General features: G+C 48.7%; 4 protein-coding genes across 6 annotated transcripts; 3 read left to right on the top strand and 1 right to left on the bottom strand.

Moving 5' to 3' along the window:
* Positions 1-284: 284 nt before the first annotated feature.
* ATG11 (oligomeric, coiled-coil, peripheral membrane protein) lies at positions 285-5,293 on the bottom strand. 3 transcript variants are annotated; one of them, XM_058508718.1, is made up of 4 exons: positions 5,071-5,293; positions 4,908-5,019; positions 905-4,858; positions 285-850 (listed from the first exon to the last, which is right to left on the bottom strand). In XM_058508718.1, exons 1-4 carry the CDS (start codon positions 5,136-5,138, stop codon positions 734-736), a joined length of 4,251 nt encoding a protein of 1,416 aa, XP_058351801.1. In that variant the 5' UTR covers positions 5,139-5,293; the 3' UTR covers positions 285-733. The 3 variants fall into 3 exon arrangements, with proteins under 3 accessions (XP_058351801.1, XP_058351799.1, XP_058351800.1); XM_058508716.1 differs by having other exon boundaries at positions 285-4,858; XM_058508717.1 differs by having other exon boundaries at positions 535-850; positions 4,908-5,260.
* Positions 5,294-5,370: 77 nt separating this feature from the next.
* Positions 5,371-7,821, top strand: ONS95_004909 (uncharacterized protein). The gene is made up of 5 exons (XM_058498287.1): positions 5,371-5,587; positions 5,637-5,802; positions 5,850-6,539; positions 6,589-6,999; positions 7,053-7,821. The coding sequence occupies exons 1-3, from the start codon at positions 5,422-5,424 to the stop codon at positions 6,223-6,225; spliced, it is 708 nt and encodes a 235-aa protein (XP_058351798.1). The 5' UTR covers positions 5,371-5,421; the 3' UTR covers positions 6,226-6,539; positions 6,589-6,999; positions 7,053-7,821.
* A 4,639-nt stretch (positions 7,822-12,460) lies between these two features.
* NHP6 (Non-histone chromosomal protein 6) lies at positions 12,461-12,943 on the top strand (the record flags this gene model as incomplete). The annotated part of the gene is made up of 3 exons (XM_058498286.1): positions 12,461-12,521; positions 12,576-12,671; positions 12,723-12,943. 3 exons carry the CDS (start codon positions 12,461-12,463, stop codon positions 12,941-12,943), a joined length of 378 nt encoding a protein of 125 aa, XP_058351797.1.
* Positions 12,944-14,540: 1,597 nt separating this feature from the next.
* On the top strand, positions 14,541-16,708 carry ONS95_004907 (uncharacterized protein; the record flags this gene model as incomplete). Its single annotated transcript, XM_058498285.1, has 12 exons — positions 14,541-14,796; positions 14,879-14,919; positions 14,976-15,082; positions 15,142-15,221; positions 15,325-15,386; positions 15,446-15,516; positions 15,612-15,686; positions 15,737-15,969; positions 16,047-16,158; positions 16,224-16,351; positions 16,404-16,562; positions 16,614-16,708. 12 exons carry the CDS (start codon positions 14,541-14,543, stop codon positions 16,706-16,708), a joined length of 1,419 nt encoding a protein of 472 aa, XP_058351796.1.
* Between the last annotated feature and the right edge of the window lie 568 nt (positions 16,709-17,276).

Raw genomic sequence — 17,276 nt, 5'->3', positions numbered from 1 at the left:
AAGGACATGATGGAATAAGGGGAAAACAGTGGGATCGGAAGGCTACTGCACTGTAAATTAGCTATCACGCCCAGGTTAGTAAACAAGTATATTTATGATATGAGACTTGGAGGAAGCCTAGAATAAATGATAGAGGCTGAGAAGGGAGACAGAGTACAAGACGGTTCACTAATATCTCACCAGCGACGTAGATTCTTCAAGGATGGACATTAGTCCAATGTGGATTTAAAGCAATTGAGATTGAAATTACTGTGTTTTTTAGAGAGAAGATGTTAGCTACACAACTTCACTGAGAAATTCAACGATGGCCATCCGAGGTGACAGTAGTTTCTAATCCGCTTGGAGAAATTTTGCTCCAAGTAAGCCAATGAGACTATTCAGACCGGCTAGATTATCATGCAGGGTAGCTGATAGTCTACTCCAATACATACGATCAGGTGCAAGCTTGAGGCGTGGGATGTTCTGGATTGCTTCCCTACTTGATCTGTAACTTACCTCGCGGCCAATGCTGCGATCAGAAGAAATCAGTAGCAAATTTGCATTTGTGTTTGTATGGATCTGAATTATAAACTTCTGAAGCAAACAAAGTGGTATCATTCGCAGTGCCAAGAAGCGCAAACACAAGCTATCAACAACTTTCATGCTGCATGATGCCCGTAAACTGTCACATACGCCACCCGCGAAGCCGTGCAACGCCTCCATAATGCAGATACCAAAGCTCTCTATCCAGGCTTTACTTCTTGTTTTTTCCGCTCTCCAGACTCAAGTCCAAAGACCATAAAGAGTCCCATATCATTGATTTCTTAGCAGGGCTTGTTCCAGTGGATGTCACATTTGATTTTGTAATATTCTAAACCCCATCAGCGCTCGTTCAGGGGCCCATCAAGTTGTCAACGCTTCGCACCTCGGGATTGATGAGACCTTTGTCTCCGCTTCCATTACCGTCATGTCGGCTGCTCGGCCTAATCATCTGTGCTTCTGAGCCCTCGTTGGCTGTCTGGGTAGTAGCAGGAGCCTTGAGAGATGCTGTATCCGTAGCTGTGGAGCCCGTCCTGTCAAGTGTGGTGGCCAAAGGGACTGATTTCTTTGAGTTATTGCTACTGCGTCTGCTGTCCAGACTTTTGCTGAGGGTTTTGTTGATTCCATCCATGCCGCTGCTGGATGACTTCTTGCTGCGACGAATGCTACCGGTTGCATCAACGTGTGTGCTTGCTACAGTGCTTTTGCCCAGACCAGGAGTTGACGGTGCACCAGGCTTTTCCTCCGAGGCCTCAATCAGGTACCATCGCAGGCCATCGGAAAGATCAAACGGGTTGTCGTCTTCGAAGGAGTCGCCCCCGTTGCTAGTCAGCGACCTTCGATCAGAGGGCTGCAAGTGAGTTCCCGACATTGATTTGGAGAGATCGACTACTCGATCCTCAATTTTGTGGATTCGGGCCAGAAGCCAATCCCTGGTGCGCAGTTTGTGAGACTCTTGTTCCTTCAAGAAGAAATGAGGGGCCCCGATGTTGAATGCCGCCCAAGCACCAGTAGTCTGGTTGCGTGTTGGCAAGAATAATGCCAGATCGCCCTCTTTAAAGTTCTTGAAAGCAATCTTCTCATGAGCTTCCTTTTGAGCCGCATGGGACTTGTCCCGGTATGCACGAGCATCTTTAGAGTATTTCTTGGCGGTGTACTCCATGTCTTTGACGCGCTTTGTGATCACTTCACAAAAGGCTTCGACGTCAAAGTTGCCAATTGCATGCATGAACGCCTCATACTTCCCGCTCTCAGCCTCTGGGTCATCACTGTTCATCCAATAGAGTAAATCCAGATCTCCACTGTCAGCCATGGACTTTCTAGTGATAGCCCCCGAGATGCTCCGTCTAATTGTCGAACCTGGGTCCGAAGAATCATTCGCATTCGAACGATCAAGTCTTGGTACCCTTTGAATTATCATCGAATCCCCTTCGCGAGTCACAGAGTAACTCAGTCTTTCAAGAAGTCTGCATAATCGATCATTCTGAGAGTAAACTCGGTGAGTGAGATCTTTAGCGCGTGAGCCTCGTGCTTCGAACCTGGTTGTGAGTGTTTCGTGCTTCTCTTGCGCAAAGTGATACTTTTCTTGCACCGATCTCAGCTCTTCCTCAAGGCCACCAAGTCGTGACTGTCGAGCAGCTAGATCCTCGGACATGCTTGTGACCTTTCGTTCTTCCTCCTCCAAGCGAGTTCGAAGGGCCTCCGATCCGGTTTCGCCGTCTGAAATCTTAGTTCTCAAAGTAGATAATTGAAGGCGCTCATCATTCAACTCTGCTTCAAGCGCTGTGAACTTAGCACGCTCCTCGGCCAATCTTTCACGCAAATGTAATGCCTCCGTTTGTTCAGTTGAGAGCTTCGCGTTGACGCTCTCCATCTTCAACTTGATCTCGGCAAGATCTGCTTGAGCAACATCACGATCGGACCTCAAAATGGCAGCATCGCTCTTGACAGAATATAGTTCTGCAACCAGATCTCCGGATAAAGTGACCAAGGTACTTGCCAGCACGCCGAGGTCTCCAGGAACTGCTGAAGTGGGTGAGAGATGCGAGTGCACATCTCCAAGCGTCTTCACCTGCAACTCAACCTCGGCTTCGGCTTTCTCAGCTCGAGTTATAAGACCTCTGTTCTCTTGCCTAAGCTTTTGCAGTTGCTTTTCCAGAGAATCGTTAGTTTCACGCTGCATCTTGGCCTCATCTCTGAGAAAGTCAACCTGGCCCTGGGCTTTTTGCGACTCGGCGATGGCTTCTTTCCGAGCCTTTTCAAGCTCATCCTGCAAGCTACGGACGCGATCGTCAATGGAGGTCCTCTCATTCTCACGAGATCCAAGATATCGATCCATCTCGTCCTCGAGTTCCTCTAGTTTGGCTTTCAAGCGCCTGATCTCGCTTTCAAGAGACATTCGTTCTTCGATAAACTCTCGTTGCTGTGCGTCAAAATTTTCCATGAGATCCTTCTTCAATGAGTTTGCCTCTTCAACTTGTGATTTCATGTCGTCTGCACCTGTCTTGCGAGCAGTAACCTCTCTTTCCAGCCCATCTGCACGTTCCCGCTCAGCAATTAGCTCAGCCTCGAGGGAAAGAAGTTTTTGCTGGAATGCCTTTTCATCAGGGCCTTGGTTGGCAGAAAACCTGCGGGAGGATACTGAAGAGCGCCTCGAAAGGTCATCAACAAGCCGTGGAGATGCGAGCGGGTTGATAACATTTTGGAGGTCAGGGCTGGGGTTTCCAGAAGGAGGAAATATGTTCCCGTTTGAGGGCCTAGTCATTTGTGACTGTCGATGTAACAGGTCTTCAAGCCTTCGAACTCGACTTTCGGCTGTTTTTAGCCTATTCTCGGTTCTTTGTTTATCCTCTTGCAAGACGCGAATGAGATCATCGTCGCCTCTTGTCAAGAGCGTACTTCGTCCAAGCGCTGCCTCATGTATGCTGCCAGCTTTAAAGGCCTTCGCTCGCTTGCTCTGCTGCTTAGTCGGATTGTCGAGTTCCGCAATGATTCTCGTGACGTCTGCTACAACACTGGACTTTGCATCCTGGGATTGTAACATTTCCAAGACTTCCTCAAGGTCTTGCCTACCAACATGAGGCCACTGGTCTTCGGTACCAAGTAACTTGACCTCTAATCCAACGACGTCTCTCTCAGTCTTATCACCCCAAAAGGCAGTCCCCGTAATCTTCTGCCACTTTCTGCGCCGTTTGACTTCTTCATCCTGGAACGAAGCCATCTCATTGGCCAGCGTCGATGAATCTGATCTGACCTTATCGCTCCACTCCTTGCGTCGTATCGCTTCAGCCAAGAAGGAAGCATATGAGACCGGGAGAGAGTTCACTACAGACAACAGGTGGCACGCATCGTAAGCCTCTTCTTCTAAATCCATAGCAGCAAAGGCTGCGTTGGCTTCTGCAACCATGGAAGTCAGAGTCGCGATTTCTCGCATTGCACTTAGAGATTCGGCCGCGATCAAATTCCGTGCTTCTGTAGCATTGAATAAGATGCCATCCATCTCTAGACACCTTTTCGAGAGATTCGGTAAAAAGTTCTTGGTGTGGAGGAGTGCCGACTTGGAAGCTAGCGAGACATTCTTTGGGGTATTTGAATACCCTGAAACATTCTCGTAGTCATTGCTGACCTTCTTTGCTATGGCTTCGATGTCCTCCATCAGCTGGGCTGGCTCGGCAGCTCTGCCGACTAGTGCCTTTTGGACGCCTTGCTCAACGTTCGCATACATATCATCTGCCTTGCTGAAGACTTCATTTACCCTTGCGGATAGGTCTTCACTGTTCTTGGCCAAGCGTGAGGCAACATTTCGTACGAGTTTGCCAGCACTCTTTATCTCGTCAGTATCGACCAAGTCTACCAACGTGTGCCTCTTCTGATTCCTGCGAGGATCATGTCCAGTAATGAACTTAATCATTTCAGTCGTAACAGGTATGGACCGAAGCCGGGACAGAGAATCAATCCAATCTGGTCCCGCCAAATCTTGTTCTTTCTGTACCTCGGCAGCCCAGGTTTGGATGTCCGCATTTTTCTGATCGAGTGCCTTGACGTGCTTATCCAAATTCATTACCGCCGCTTCCACGCCCCTGTGGATGACTTCAACCTCTTCAAAACGTTTCTGTGCCTCTTGTGACATGCTTGAACAATCATCTACCAGTTTCAAAGCCCATGATCTTCGTTGCATGAACAGGTCTCTCCACGCTTGTAAATCATTTTGGTCGGCGATGGTGTCTGGCGGCCTCGAGACATTGTATTTCGGTGGTAAAGCAAGTTCGGATTGCAGCGATTTGGAGGATCCTGGGGAAGAAGGCTGTACTATTCGACGATCGTACACGAAGATTTCTTTCTACTGAAAGTTAGTATTCCCTCGATAAGTAAACAATGTTGTTCCGTACCTCTGTTGATAATCCTTGGAACTTGACCGGTTTTCCAGACGATGTCAGAGTGATCTGATCTTGTATCGCGACTTGACTTTGTTTCGAAACCCAAATCTTGAATGCATCGAGGCTGTTCAAGTGTCAGCAGCTATTTTCGTGCTTCTCAGGAACAGTGACTTACGATGCAAAGGTCCCCGAGTCAACCTCAAGAACTTCGCCTGTATGGGCGAGCAATATTAGGAGTGCCATCCTGCTGCTGCTTCTTCCTGCAGCTATGACAAGCTGCAGAATAGATGGTGGTCGCAGAGGAATTGAAGACGACGCCGGCTCATGACAAGAGATGAAAGATCACAAGGCGATGGGAGTGAGGCGAGGCCGGGGAAGCCTTGTACACGATAGCCGCCACAGTTCACCAGCCACATCATAGTGTAGTCTTACTCATAACGCGTCTTGCCTGACTCGTAACGCGTAGGCAGACAATGAATGTCAATACAAGACAGCGCATATTTCAAGTTCTGATCCATTGACGACTATGGCAAACAACGCATCTCAAGACGGGGCAGATGTTGAGATGAGCGACGCACAAGCCCCACCGCTCATGACGGAGGATGAAAAGCGGATATTGGAAGTCTACGACAGACTTGAAGAACTGCAACTGGAGATCGCTCTACTGAAGGCACAGGGGGTATTATCATCAGGTTGGTGCAGGCTGTATCTTCCCGTTGGAACAAGTTCTCACCTGTCTAGATGAACTATCAGATCCTTCTGAAGAAGACATCTCGGCTGCTGCACAGGAGCTGTTGAAAGCCAAATCCCTCTACTTGCTACGGGGTAATGTCATTGAGAATGTCTTGATCACAAATCCCATCCTCAGGGCTGTCCACGGAAGCAGTAATTCCACAGCTGTCGAACAGTGAGTTGATTCTACAAAGCCGGAGTTGGCTGCTAACCCGGAGTCAGAGACCTGCTTCCTCTGGTTGAGAAACGTGACCAGCTGTCCATCACACTCACCAAGCTAGCAACCCAGGAACGGTCCGTCAGAGATCGATTGACAGAGATTGAAGTAGAGAATGTTGGCCTGGCTCGCAAGAATGCAGAATTAGCAGCGAGAATGCTTGCACTAGCTGATGAAGCAAACGCACAGCGAAAGGAAGACATTGAGGATGTCAAGTTACGGAGTCAGTTTGATGAGCTGGAAAGTGAGATCAAACTCAGTCGGCAGAAATGGAGGATCATGAAGGGAACGGCCAGCGCGACGATTGCGGGGAGTGGAGTTGATTGGACAAGAGATCCGAAACTGAGGGACATTGTGCTGGATAATGATGGATACGAATGATCATGCAGCATGTATGCTTTGCAAGTTGAGCTGGCCCGAAGAAATTGGAAAGCCATCCACCCCTCAACTGTCAAAGGACACGTGGACATGATGCATCAATGAAGCGACGGGAAGCCGTCAGCTCGCTCTGTGGTTCCCAGGATTGGAAAATGGCTTAATCGTAGGGCATGACACTCAAGCCTGTCCACTGTTGCTTTCCTTGTGTATGCCTTCCCGATGAGCAACCTGCAGTCTTGCCTGCGCCTTCAGACACTCTGCCATTGTCCAACCACAGAGTGTCATTTGATACTGCATCACTTAGCAGCAATGACCGCGTAAGCAACTCACGGTCCTGTTACCAGTACATTCTAACAAGTCAATTAGCGCTCGTTCCAATCACCGTGCTCGCAGCAGAGGCTTTTCCTGCCAACCACACCCACCATATCGTGACGACATCAGAAGACCATTGACTGATTATCGCGGTGCCTCATCTTCTTTTGCAGCTACCTTCAAGCCTTCTACAGATCGATTTACAGCTCCACACAATCGGCTTGTGTTCCAAGCCGAAACCAGCCCCCTACAGGTAAATTCTTCAGTGTCGAGAAGACAAGGAAATTGCTGGAGAAAAAGCCAAGTCATGGAGAAGTACGTTTATGGGAAAAGACCGCTCGCTGTTGTTTCAAATCTGGCCAAGAGATCCCAGAGTTCGTTGCAAAGGTCCGTATGACTTTTGGGGAAACTCTTCAGGTCCTTCAGAGTATTACGGATTCAAGAATTCTTAGGTAACATAAAAAGGTGTCGTTATCTTTCAGACAATTCAGAGATACCGATGCTGAGCAAGCGAATAGCACGGCAGCCGTCGAAGACAGTCTGGCTTTGAAGCTCAAATTTTAGAAAGTCAGTTTGAAAAATTCAATGACCGAACGATTCAGTGGAGAGGGAAACGGGCTTGAAGCTGAACGTGGTGATGAGCACAGTTGGCAAGATGTAGATGTGCTGGATATTGTTGAAGACCGCTCATGGTAATTAGGCACAGAATCAGCATACTCAAACAGTCCTTGCTGTCTAGACCTCTAGACTCTGTCCCAAGCCGCTGTCAGTGTAGTCAGAATCCAGCAGTTTCTTATCTGTCCAGCGAGGTCACGGTTGGCGACAGCTGAGGATAAAGAGCTTTGAAATCTTCGGAGTTCCCACGGTAAACGTGTAGCTCTATAATCAAAATGTATTGGTCCATTGTGGCGACCATTCGCTTTTTATGGAGCCGTGCCGTCCCTGCTATCTGAACTTTATACGCCATAGTAAGGTGGCTAGCATTCCGCGTCTTTGGGCCAGCAAGCCTTTCCACCGCCATCCGTCCCCTACAGCGAGACCTCATGGTGCCTCGCGGCGGCCATCGCAATGGGTCTCAGCGCAACACCCCCAGTTATTTACAGGTCCGATATTGGCGACCAATGAGATAAGTTTCCAGTCCGAAGATCCCTTATGAGGTACAGGACACGTGCAACCTTGGTCACCTCCATATCATTGCATTAAATTAGGCTCCAAGCAGTGTGTCTCCACGTCAGATCGATAAGTGCTAGATAACCGCTGAAACTTTAATTTAAATACGGACTGGGCTATTTTGGTCATCTTCCGGGCGCTGTACATGTGACATAGTTGAGTTGCGTCATGTTGCAGGAATTCTTTGGCCATGAGCAAATGATGCCTCCGTAAGCGAGAGCGGAGTAAACACCGCTATCTTCGTGGATTCAATTCATGAAGATGTAGATACAACCAAAAAAAAACATGACACATCTGGCCATAAATTGATTCTATTTTAACCAGAAACCCAAAGAAAGCTGGATACCCCGAGAAATCGAACGGTATGAATGCCCATAATACCCGTCAACACGGCTACAATTTGAAAAGGAACTTCCTGTTAGGGAACCTCTGTCGAGACGAAGAAGGAAGAAGACATACAACGCATCTATAGGTGAAAGCGGAATATCACAAGAAGTTTCCGGTTCCCGTAATATGGGAGACCAGACAGTATACCATATGAGCAATTCTCGAAGTCGCTTTCGGTTTCAAGTAACATGGGGCGATAATATAAAAGTAGCTTGACGTATACGAGCACGAACCATACTTGTTTGTGTGTCTCCACTCAGGCTTTCATTATATAGACCCTTCTACGCTAATATTACATTTGCGTAGTCGTGTACTGAGGATAAAGTGAGCTCCTATTGTATGTGATATAAAATGAAAATCCTATCTAGTAAACTAGAAAAGATATCTCACATCTAATATTGCAGGACAGGATCTGATAATCTCGCTCCATTGCAGGTGTTCTGCATTTAGTCTTTTGCTCCCAATCCCGTCCACCATCTTATCTCCAGGTTTCTGACAAGGCCTGTTAGCTCGTGACGTCTTGCCTCAACGTCATGTCCTCCATCCGTCAACTTGTCCTCAGCCATCTACTGTAAATCTTGAGTAGCGTTATTTCACCCTTCACGAATTCATTGATCTATTCCTTTTATTCTCAGCGTTATTCGCAAGACCTGTCTATCATGCCATCTCCCACCCCATCAGCAAATTATAACCGATCGTTCTTCCGTGCTCAGCCTTGTTAAGTGCACCCAGTGGTTATAGCATCCTCTATCTAGCATATTCAATTTCCCAGTATCAACGTTTGGTCCTGTTATTACCTAGACCCTATGAGACAGGAGTTATTGGTTGTTTTTGCAACTGAATATACGCTTTGCGACCCAGCCCTTGGAGGCCCGTATTTCAGCAGCACAGTTGTACTTTTCGTTACCGAGCCTACCTTCCGCACATGCAACAATGCCTTCGAGCCTCCGTACCCATACACTCTTAAATTGTCTTTAATATGCATAATTAGAGGATCCTAGACATTCCCCATGCTGCTTGTGAGCCAATCCCTCTCAACTACGAACACATTACCTCCAGCTGAAAACATCACTTACAAAGGGAACTCCAATCTTTAATGCTGACACATAGTCGGTCAGTTCTTTGGACAGCGATGATAACCACAGAAGAAGATGGCATCAACTCCTGTGTCGAGATTGCCATGATAAATGAAGGAGATCCTGGAGCAGCCGCGTTCGTAAAACATCGCAGCCAATGATTGTCCCCCTACGTTCATAGCTTGTCGCTGAAGCTCTTAACCTCCGGATTAAGGCCGTACTGGCTCTCATGCCAGCACCAATTCAGAAAGGAACTCCAGATTATGGTCTCTAGACATATACTCGCAGCAACTGGAGACCTCAACACCTTGTCGATAATCTCAGGTTGTATCGCAGTTTTCAGGAGCATCCACTGATGAAATTTGGTGGAATTGCCCTTGATGTGCCGTGAACTTCGTCGTGAACTTCCACTTCGGGCGAGGTGTAAGTCATGTCTTTCCTCCTCAACACGTGTGGGCTTCAACATTCCTCCTGTCAAGTGAGACAAATCGTTGCCTTGGTGGAAGATTCGTCTTGCACAATTCACAGATCATTACCTGTTGATTCGCTGGGCACTCGTGGATCCATTCACTAGGACCGTCAATGGATGATACGTAGCTGCATAGATTCCTGTCTCAATCCGGTGGCTGCGTCGCCGAAATCTCTGTTATGGGCCAGGGTGATCGATTGTTGATGCATCTTGAGATATGGAGCAGGTTCTGATGTGGATGAAGGAAGGGGATGTGGTAAGGACGTAGAGGTCAATAACAGCAAGTGGATCTGGTTGAATGGAAATTTCTGCCTCTCAATTTTGGTTCCAGGAGATGCACTGAGAGACAGCCTGTCAGACTCACCTCTCGATCTCCCGTACACGCCATAACCATTTCTAGATCCTTGCACTGAAATCATTTGGTCGAGGCTACAGATGCCATGATGCCCGTGAAGCTTTACAACATTGGGGTAGAAGGTGTGGTGTCCCCTCGGTTTTCTCCTCCCAGATGTTTGCCATTAAATCCTAGGTACTTCCTGTCTATAAATTAAAGAGCAAGAAAGCAAGATGGTGGATGGAAAGTTATTTTCGGCAGCATCAGATCTCAATACATATGACAGAACTAGAAAAACTTTGCAACAATAGCAGCGTTCGAAAGCGCGTATACTTAGAAACTCAGAGTATCGGAGAAGATCTTAGATTCGGGAGAACAAGAACGTGATCAAATTGTCTTGGGACAACTTCAGTCAGGCATTTCGACATGTTGAAACCGAAATCAAAACGGAGCCGGTTACATCGAGGTGTCTCCTGAGGCAGGATTCAAATCCCTTTGTAGGCAAGAGAAGAGGGGGTGAGATATTTTATCCAAAAGTGAATCTCCTTGAGGTCCCTGGCAATATAATCACCCAAACTTCGTCCGAACTTCATTTCATACCATCCCAAGCCAAGTTCCATCTTCCCAGTCATGTTCAATCAGTTCCAGCTCCACTGCGTTAACACTCTATCTGCCAAGAAGGCCCGGGATCCTGGATGTAAAACAGATCCCCTGAAACCGCCAGGCCCGAAGAGGAAAGGCCCTAGATCGGCTATCTAAGCCGCATGGCACGTGATATCAAAATACTTTCGCTGCATTTAGAGCCTGAAGGGTGTATTTTCAAGCTTCATCCACTTGTGCAATGGAGCTGACGTTGCTTTTTTGAAAAAGCTGGACGTTTTTGTGTCCGTTTGACGGGCTTCCGCGTGACACAGATCGGTAATGAGGATCTGTGCAGTGCCGAAGTGAGCTCAGGCGCGAGAAACTCGTTCCGCGCATGCTTCCACCCACCCACCTCCTGCGAGCTGGCTGCACAGGATCAGCGATCTAGGAAGCGGAGAGAACGCGATGACGACGCGGGCAAAACAGTGCGAGCAAAAGAGGGGAGGGGGACAATGGATGGAGAAATATATATTGCTGTAGCGCAGCATCTGAATGGCAGCATTCCTGTGCGTTCTTGTGCCTCCAGGTTCTCCAAGATACGTAGGTAACGAAGAGCGGATGATATCGCCAAGAGACGTGACTCTGCTTGCTTCTGTCCCCCCTACTTGTCCGCCCTTCATGTCTGTCCTCAACGTCCATCAAGGAGTCCAGGAAAGGTGATGGCATTGGCATGGGCATACCTTACTCCGTTGGTAGGTAGGGTTGGCAGCAGAAAAGTGACCAGACCAGACCAGACCAGCCTCCTCCCTTTGTGTCCCAGTCACAGCCAGCCCAAGCCCATGCAAGCCCAGCCCCAAGCATGGACAGACACCTCGACCTGGGCCATGTACTCGTAAAGCGATGGCTGATGCTGCTAGTCCTCCCATTGTTATGCTCACTGGTGGTGACGGCTTGCCCCAGAGCTGCTGCGGCCAATGAAAGGCGGCCGCTGCGCGTGGTGAGGGGGAAAGGGCGAACGAACGAGCTTAGCCCTGCGGCCCCTGCAGCACAAGCACAAGCACAAGCGAGGCAGGCAAGCAGGCAGGCAGGCAGGCAGGCAGGCAGGCAGGAAGGAAGGAGTGCCCGCCCGCGGTCACTGGTCAGTGGGCACTGGGCAGGCCGTCCCTCGCTCCCTCCCAATTCCCCATCACCCGCCCTCGCCCTCGCCCTCGCCCTCGCCCTCTTCTCTCTGTGCTCGCTCGCTGCGCTCCCTCCCTCTCTTCCCACCCATTTCCTCTCACCACCAAGCTCTCCCTCCCAGCCAAATCGATACATACTGCAAAATACCTACAGTACTGTGAGTCCTCCACTGCCAGCCATATATCACAACATCGCTTCGGCTACTGTCAACTTCAGCTGCGCTTTATTGGCACGAGTTCAGACACAACGACGCGCCATTGCACCGTTTCATTCGTTGATACCGTCGCAATGGCCGTTGTCTTCATGTTGTCGACGCGTTCATCGCCGCGATTCATTTGTCTTGTTGATCAGAAGCACCAGCTAACTCACCTGATCACGCTCCAGGTCAACACTTGACGGTCGCATCCTGATCCAAACCAAAAACAATCCAATGTAAGTCTGATCTTCTGTTTTTGGTGTTCTTCAGCTTCGCAACGACTTCGCGACCAACTTCACCACTTTGCGCCCGCCAGCGCTCTCGCAATTCACCTATGGTCTTCAGCCTTACCTAGCTTGGTAGCTACCAACCAACAAACAAATCCATACCGCATACAAATTCTCGACGATAACTTCCACCCACAACCACCACTTCGAGCAATACCTTACCGCAACCAATTCACCGGTCGCAATATCTGATCGTGCAATTCACTGACATCAATTCTTCAATCAGACCCATCAACAACCCTCACTATGCCTAAGGAGAAGACCACCAAGCGTGCCACCAAGGCCAGAACTGAGAAGAAGAAGAAGGGTAAGCATACTACTTCCTGCCTAATTATGGTGATTTTGCTGACCTTACTGCCAGATCCTAACGCGCCAAAGCGTGGACTTTCGGCTTACATGTTCTTCGCCAACGAGCAACGCGAGAATGTTCGTGACGAGAACCCTGGTATCACCTTCGGTATGTGGTCCCTGGACAGTCATGCTGCTCACTGCTAATGATTGATGATAGGCCAAGTTGGCAAGGTTCTCGGAGAGCGCTGGAAGGCTCTCAACGACAAGCAGCGAACTCCATATGAGGCCAAGGCTGCTCAAGACAAGAAGCGCTATGAGGACGAGAAGGCAAGCTACAACGTAAGTAATGATGAGCCTGTGGGCGTTCGCAAGCGTACTGCAAGAGGTACTAATAAGAACGTCGCACAGGCTGATGCCGAAGAGGAAGAGTCTTCTTAGGCTGTTCAACATCTCTTCTCATATTCGACCACGTTCTCTCGACATCACACACCCCGACAGACACTTTCGGCTCTGGGTTTTCATGGAACATGTTGTCGTTTGAGCCTTGCTTCTGGGTTCTTCATCTTTTTTCTTTCTCTCTCTTTGGGCTGGGGTGTTGCTTCGCACTGGAATCTGGGAACAAGGTGTGCATTTCTTTTGCCATGGAAACGAACGTCGTGATATGACTTTACGGTGCATTTCTCTGGTCGCAGAAGGTGATCAAGGTTCGAGACGATCATTGACGCACTTTTTATGATCTGGACCGCTGACAGTGACCGTGGATCTGTCCATGCACCTCAACGACGTATATCAATGGGGTCTGTGTATTCTAGTTCCTTACCTAACTGTGCCACTATCTGCCTCCCATTCCTGTGAAGTGACTTTTTAATATTTAGTGTGCGATCTAATGTTGATGATACTTGTATCATCAAAGGGCATGCCAGCAACAGGGCAAGGCTGAGACATCAAAACATTTGAGGATGCCTGGATGCCTCATCTGGTTCGACGCGTCTGGAGCAAACACGCTAAAACTGTTGCCTGCCTGTCCATCCGTTGCGAAATAACACATTCTGCTCAATCTATTATTACCATTTCTACGTCCTTAAGCCAGTCTTGAATTAGGAGAGCCCATCTGTTCACCTAGAAACACAAACTGATGCAGCAAGTCCACAACCGTGAGATATTGCTGAGAAGCCCAGTGATCTACGAAAACTTCAGAATTCCGTATGGTCGAGGACTGGATTCTATACCTTCCTACCTGCTGAAGCGAAGAGATGCCCAGCGCATCTGCTTCGTGCCCCGGGTATCGTCTTGGACAAAGACAGCTTGGCCGTGGGAAAGGCCTGAAAAGACGTAAGTCTCGGCCCCCGACATACGCCACGCATATCAAGTGGTATGTTATGTGTGAGACGATACCATTCACAGATTCTGTGGTGGATTTCTTTCGTTTCCTGCTTGTTGGTATCTCATCCATCGCATGATCGCGTCTCCCATCAGGGAGTGGCTAAAACTGCATACGGGAAAGGCTAAGTCAGCACAATCCGAGCAACTCCCATAGTTCTGCGTGGAGGTCTACCAAATTATATCCTCTCTTTAGGGTCAGCCGCGTTGATAGCCTCGCGCGATTCGCCGGGTGCATCTTGAAGGTGCATCGGATGCTTTGCATTCGTGGCTCCACCGAGTCTCCGGTTCTCGCGCGAATGGTTTGGTTCGCGGGACATGCAGGCAAGCATGGTTCTGTATGCACGAGGGGAGGGAAAGCACCGGCTCGCATTGGAAGTTCGAGCAGCTTTGCAGATTGCAGATGCAATTTCTCTACACGGTGGGAAGGAGAAAACCTCTAGCCCGGACACGTCAGAGTCTGGCTGGCGTCCCCCGGATATTTTTCTCAATAATCACCCACCGCAGAGCCTCTGCTTGCCTTTCCTTCCTTGGTCTACGGGGTGTATAGGATCCGGAATTCTTCTCAACAACTCTTCTCCTTTTCGCGGTTTGACGATGCATCGGTCAACGCTTTTTCCAGACGCGCATTGACCTTGATGTCTGCGCTGTACGCATGGAGGAGCTTTTGGGCTGCTGGAGAGAGGCTCAAAGGGCAGACAAAGCCGTGGTCCAGCTCTTGCGAATCCGAGCGGTACTGGATCTGGAGTTCTATGATCATATCACGGCTGTCCTGAGAGAGATCGAATCTACCAGCAGGCTTCTCCGCGACCTTTACGACCTCTTCCCCATCTACCGAAGTCGGGTACCGATTATCATTTATTACCTGGATGTCATTCTCCCTTCTCTTGAGAGGACCATCAAGAACATGAGTAAGTTGGAATGAAATCGGTTCTACAATTTTCACCCCGCAGAAATTATGTCTATTGCAGTTTATTGACATACGGATTTCAGTGGTGTACATTGACAACGATGCCTTTCCCGCACGCACCCAAGTAGGTGGTGATCAAAGTCACATTTTTCTCTACGTACTAATGTGCCGACTACGCAGTGGACATTGACGGTGGAACGGCTCGGCGATCAGGGAGGCATGTCACTACCTACAGTATTTGTGATGTACGTCGAATTTTTGGTGCAAATCGTGAGATTGCTTAGCCGGCAAGTAACTTTCCCACACACCGCTGATTGGACAATGTTGAATCTGACCGGCTTGTCAGCTCCCCCCTCTACGATCCGACGACCTTGGAATTGTTACGTATGAGACATTTGCGATTGCGGCTCTTGCAAGGCATCCCAGGTATGCGCTGAATCTGAAGAGCTGTTTTGTTGCTGCGAGCGAGGAGGATGGTCAATTGAGCACTCAGCGATGGAGCGATCACTCATACCATTTGTTATTGTAGCGCCGCCGTCCCCAGCCATTCCTCACCATGCTCCGATCCAGCCAACGGAGGCCGATCTTGAGGTAAATATTCCTTTCCATCAGTACTATTTACCACGTACTTCAACCTCACATGGCAGAAGCGCCGTCATTGGGCCGAAAAGATATTCGACGACCAACCGCATTCCACTACTGGCTTAAGACACAGACGCGAGTAAGTCAGGCCCCAGATCCACCTGTACGAACACGACCTTCTCAGCCTCGTCTGGGATGGTTGTTGGATTGGCCAATCGAGACTAAGTTCCATAGATCCATGTGCTTTGGGCCGCCAATGGTTGACGTTAAACTGGGCATTACACCCGGCTCGAGCGTACTCTTCAAGTTGTAAGCTGAAGCTCGCCTTGCCAATGTAGAATTGCATGTTGACCTACCAGACCATTTGACAAGAATCGTCTTTCGGTAACTCTCTACTTGCAGCCCGAAGGACCAGACATGACGAGACTTCTCTGTCGATGGCTCGATCGTTACATGAACCCACTCACAGCATGCTACGGCGTTCACGAGCTTTGTGTCCGACGCAAGGGCTCGTCGCTCCAATTTCGTCGTTGGAGTCTTAACAAGATGCATCCCAAGCTATGGATGGCTCTGTTCTTCAAGACGTGGGAAAGCAAGTGACGATTCTGCTATTTCTCTGTTGCATTTGCAGCTTCTCGGTTTTGGATTCGAAACTAATACTAACAACAGAAATGGTTCTCTTCCACTGCGCTTTTGGTGCCTTGAAGTCTCGCTGTCCTCTTACTATCAGTGTCACGTCTGAAGATGTCTGTCTTCCAGGTGAGAAGAGACTTTTCCAAGGGTATGTTCATTTACGTATATGTTATATTCCTTCATGAAGCGATGTTGACTTTGGACGGCTTACAGCAAAATAATCGACGACGGCTTCGAGCATATTCTGACGGTCCTCCAAGATTTGAAATGCGGAGGCATTAGACTCCATGCAGCCGTGAGAAGCGGTGAACTGAGACGTTGTCCTGTGTGGACTGCTTTCAGTAAGTTGTCACTCATGAACGCTCACACCCATCATGCTGATGTAAGGCCCAGTAACACATCAATCCTCATCCCCGCAATGGCTTGACCGCCGAAGCCGTCACCGAATCTGGCTCAGGGACATATATCCCTATGTCTTCTGCCAGAAATACAAGAAGAAGCATCAGATGAAGCGCAATGGGGAATTTGAGTTGTACTTTGTTACCGAGGATGGTACGACTCGCTTCTCATTTCCCCTGTGTCTCTCTTGCTAATAGAAAATAGCTGCAGATGCCTTTCAGGACATGTTCCAAGAGGGCTCTGACACAGGAGGCGGTGACGGAAGAGACATCATCGTAGTCACCCAAGAACGGAGCTGAATCCTGCTATATACGTTTTCGCTCATCGACGCCCACGAAGCTACACTCGGCATGGGTAAACCTTTCGGAAAGCGCTGTCATTTCTATTTTGCAGGAAACGTCGTGGTTCCGCCACTGCTTTCCAGCTTTTGACAACAGACTTTATATCTACTCCGCTTACAGGAGGCTTTTTTGGAGGGAATGTTTTTGTCTTTTGTACGTTCTATTATACCCTTCTTAACTCGTTTTGGCTCGTTTGGGTGAAACTGGATAAGGATATAGCTGCACTTTTGTGATTGGTACTGTAACGGGACATCTCAGTGTGTTTTTAGTAACTACCTTGCATTGCCAATAATTGTTGAACATCAAACTCGGATACGCTGGACTTCGATCGAGTCTTGTCTAACCACCGAAAATGAGGTATTCGCAAGACTTCTTGTTGCTGAGCAATTGGAGACTTCACATGGCTGATTGCCGTGGCTATTCTGGAGTTAACATTGTACTTCAGGCCGTACTTTTTATGAAGGGTCTAAATTTAGGGATTGGCCACCACATTACGAATGTAGCAAATACACCTTTCTGAAGTCTA

The sequence above is a fragment of the Cadophora gregata genome, assembly GCF_030347475.1.
Source record: "Cadophora gregata isolate MNR1 chromosome Unknown scaffold_15, whole genome shotgun sequence".
Taxonomy (NCBI): Eukaryota; Fungi; Ascomycota; class Leotiomycetes; order Helotiales; family Ploettnerulaceae; genus Cadophora; species Cadophora gregata.
Note: the sequence above shows the minus strand (reverse complement) of the source record. Positions and strands in the feature narration are given on the sequence as shown.

Excerpts from the sequence above, each read along its gene's own strand:
- ONS95_004909 (XM_058498287.1), top strand. The coding sequence starts at position 5,422 with ATGGCAAACAACGCATCTCAAGACGGGGCAGATGTTGAGATGAGCGAC. Across the intron at positions 5,588-5,636 it reads ACAGGGGGTATTATCATCAG|ATGAACTATCAGATCCTTCT; the intron begins GTTGGTGCAGGC and ends TCACCTGTCTAG. Across the intron at positions 5,803-5,849 it reads AATTCCACAGCTGTCGAACA|AGACCTGCTTCCTCTGGTTG; the intron begins GTGAGTTGATTC and ends ACCCGGAGTCAG.
- ATG11 (XM_058508718.1), bottom strand. The coding sequence starts at position 5,138 with ATGGCACTCCTAATATTGCTCGCCCATACAGGCGAAGTTCTTGAGGTT. Across the intron at positions 5,020-5,070 it reads GACTCGGGGACCTTTGCATC|CCTCGATGCATTCAAGATTT; the intron begins GTAAGTCACTGT and ends ACACTTGAACAG. Across the intron at positions 4,859-4,907 it reads TCCAAGGATTATCAACAGAG|AAAGAAATCTTCGTGTACGA; the intron begins GTACGGAACAAC and ends AACTTTCAGTAG.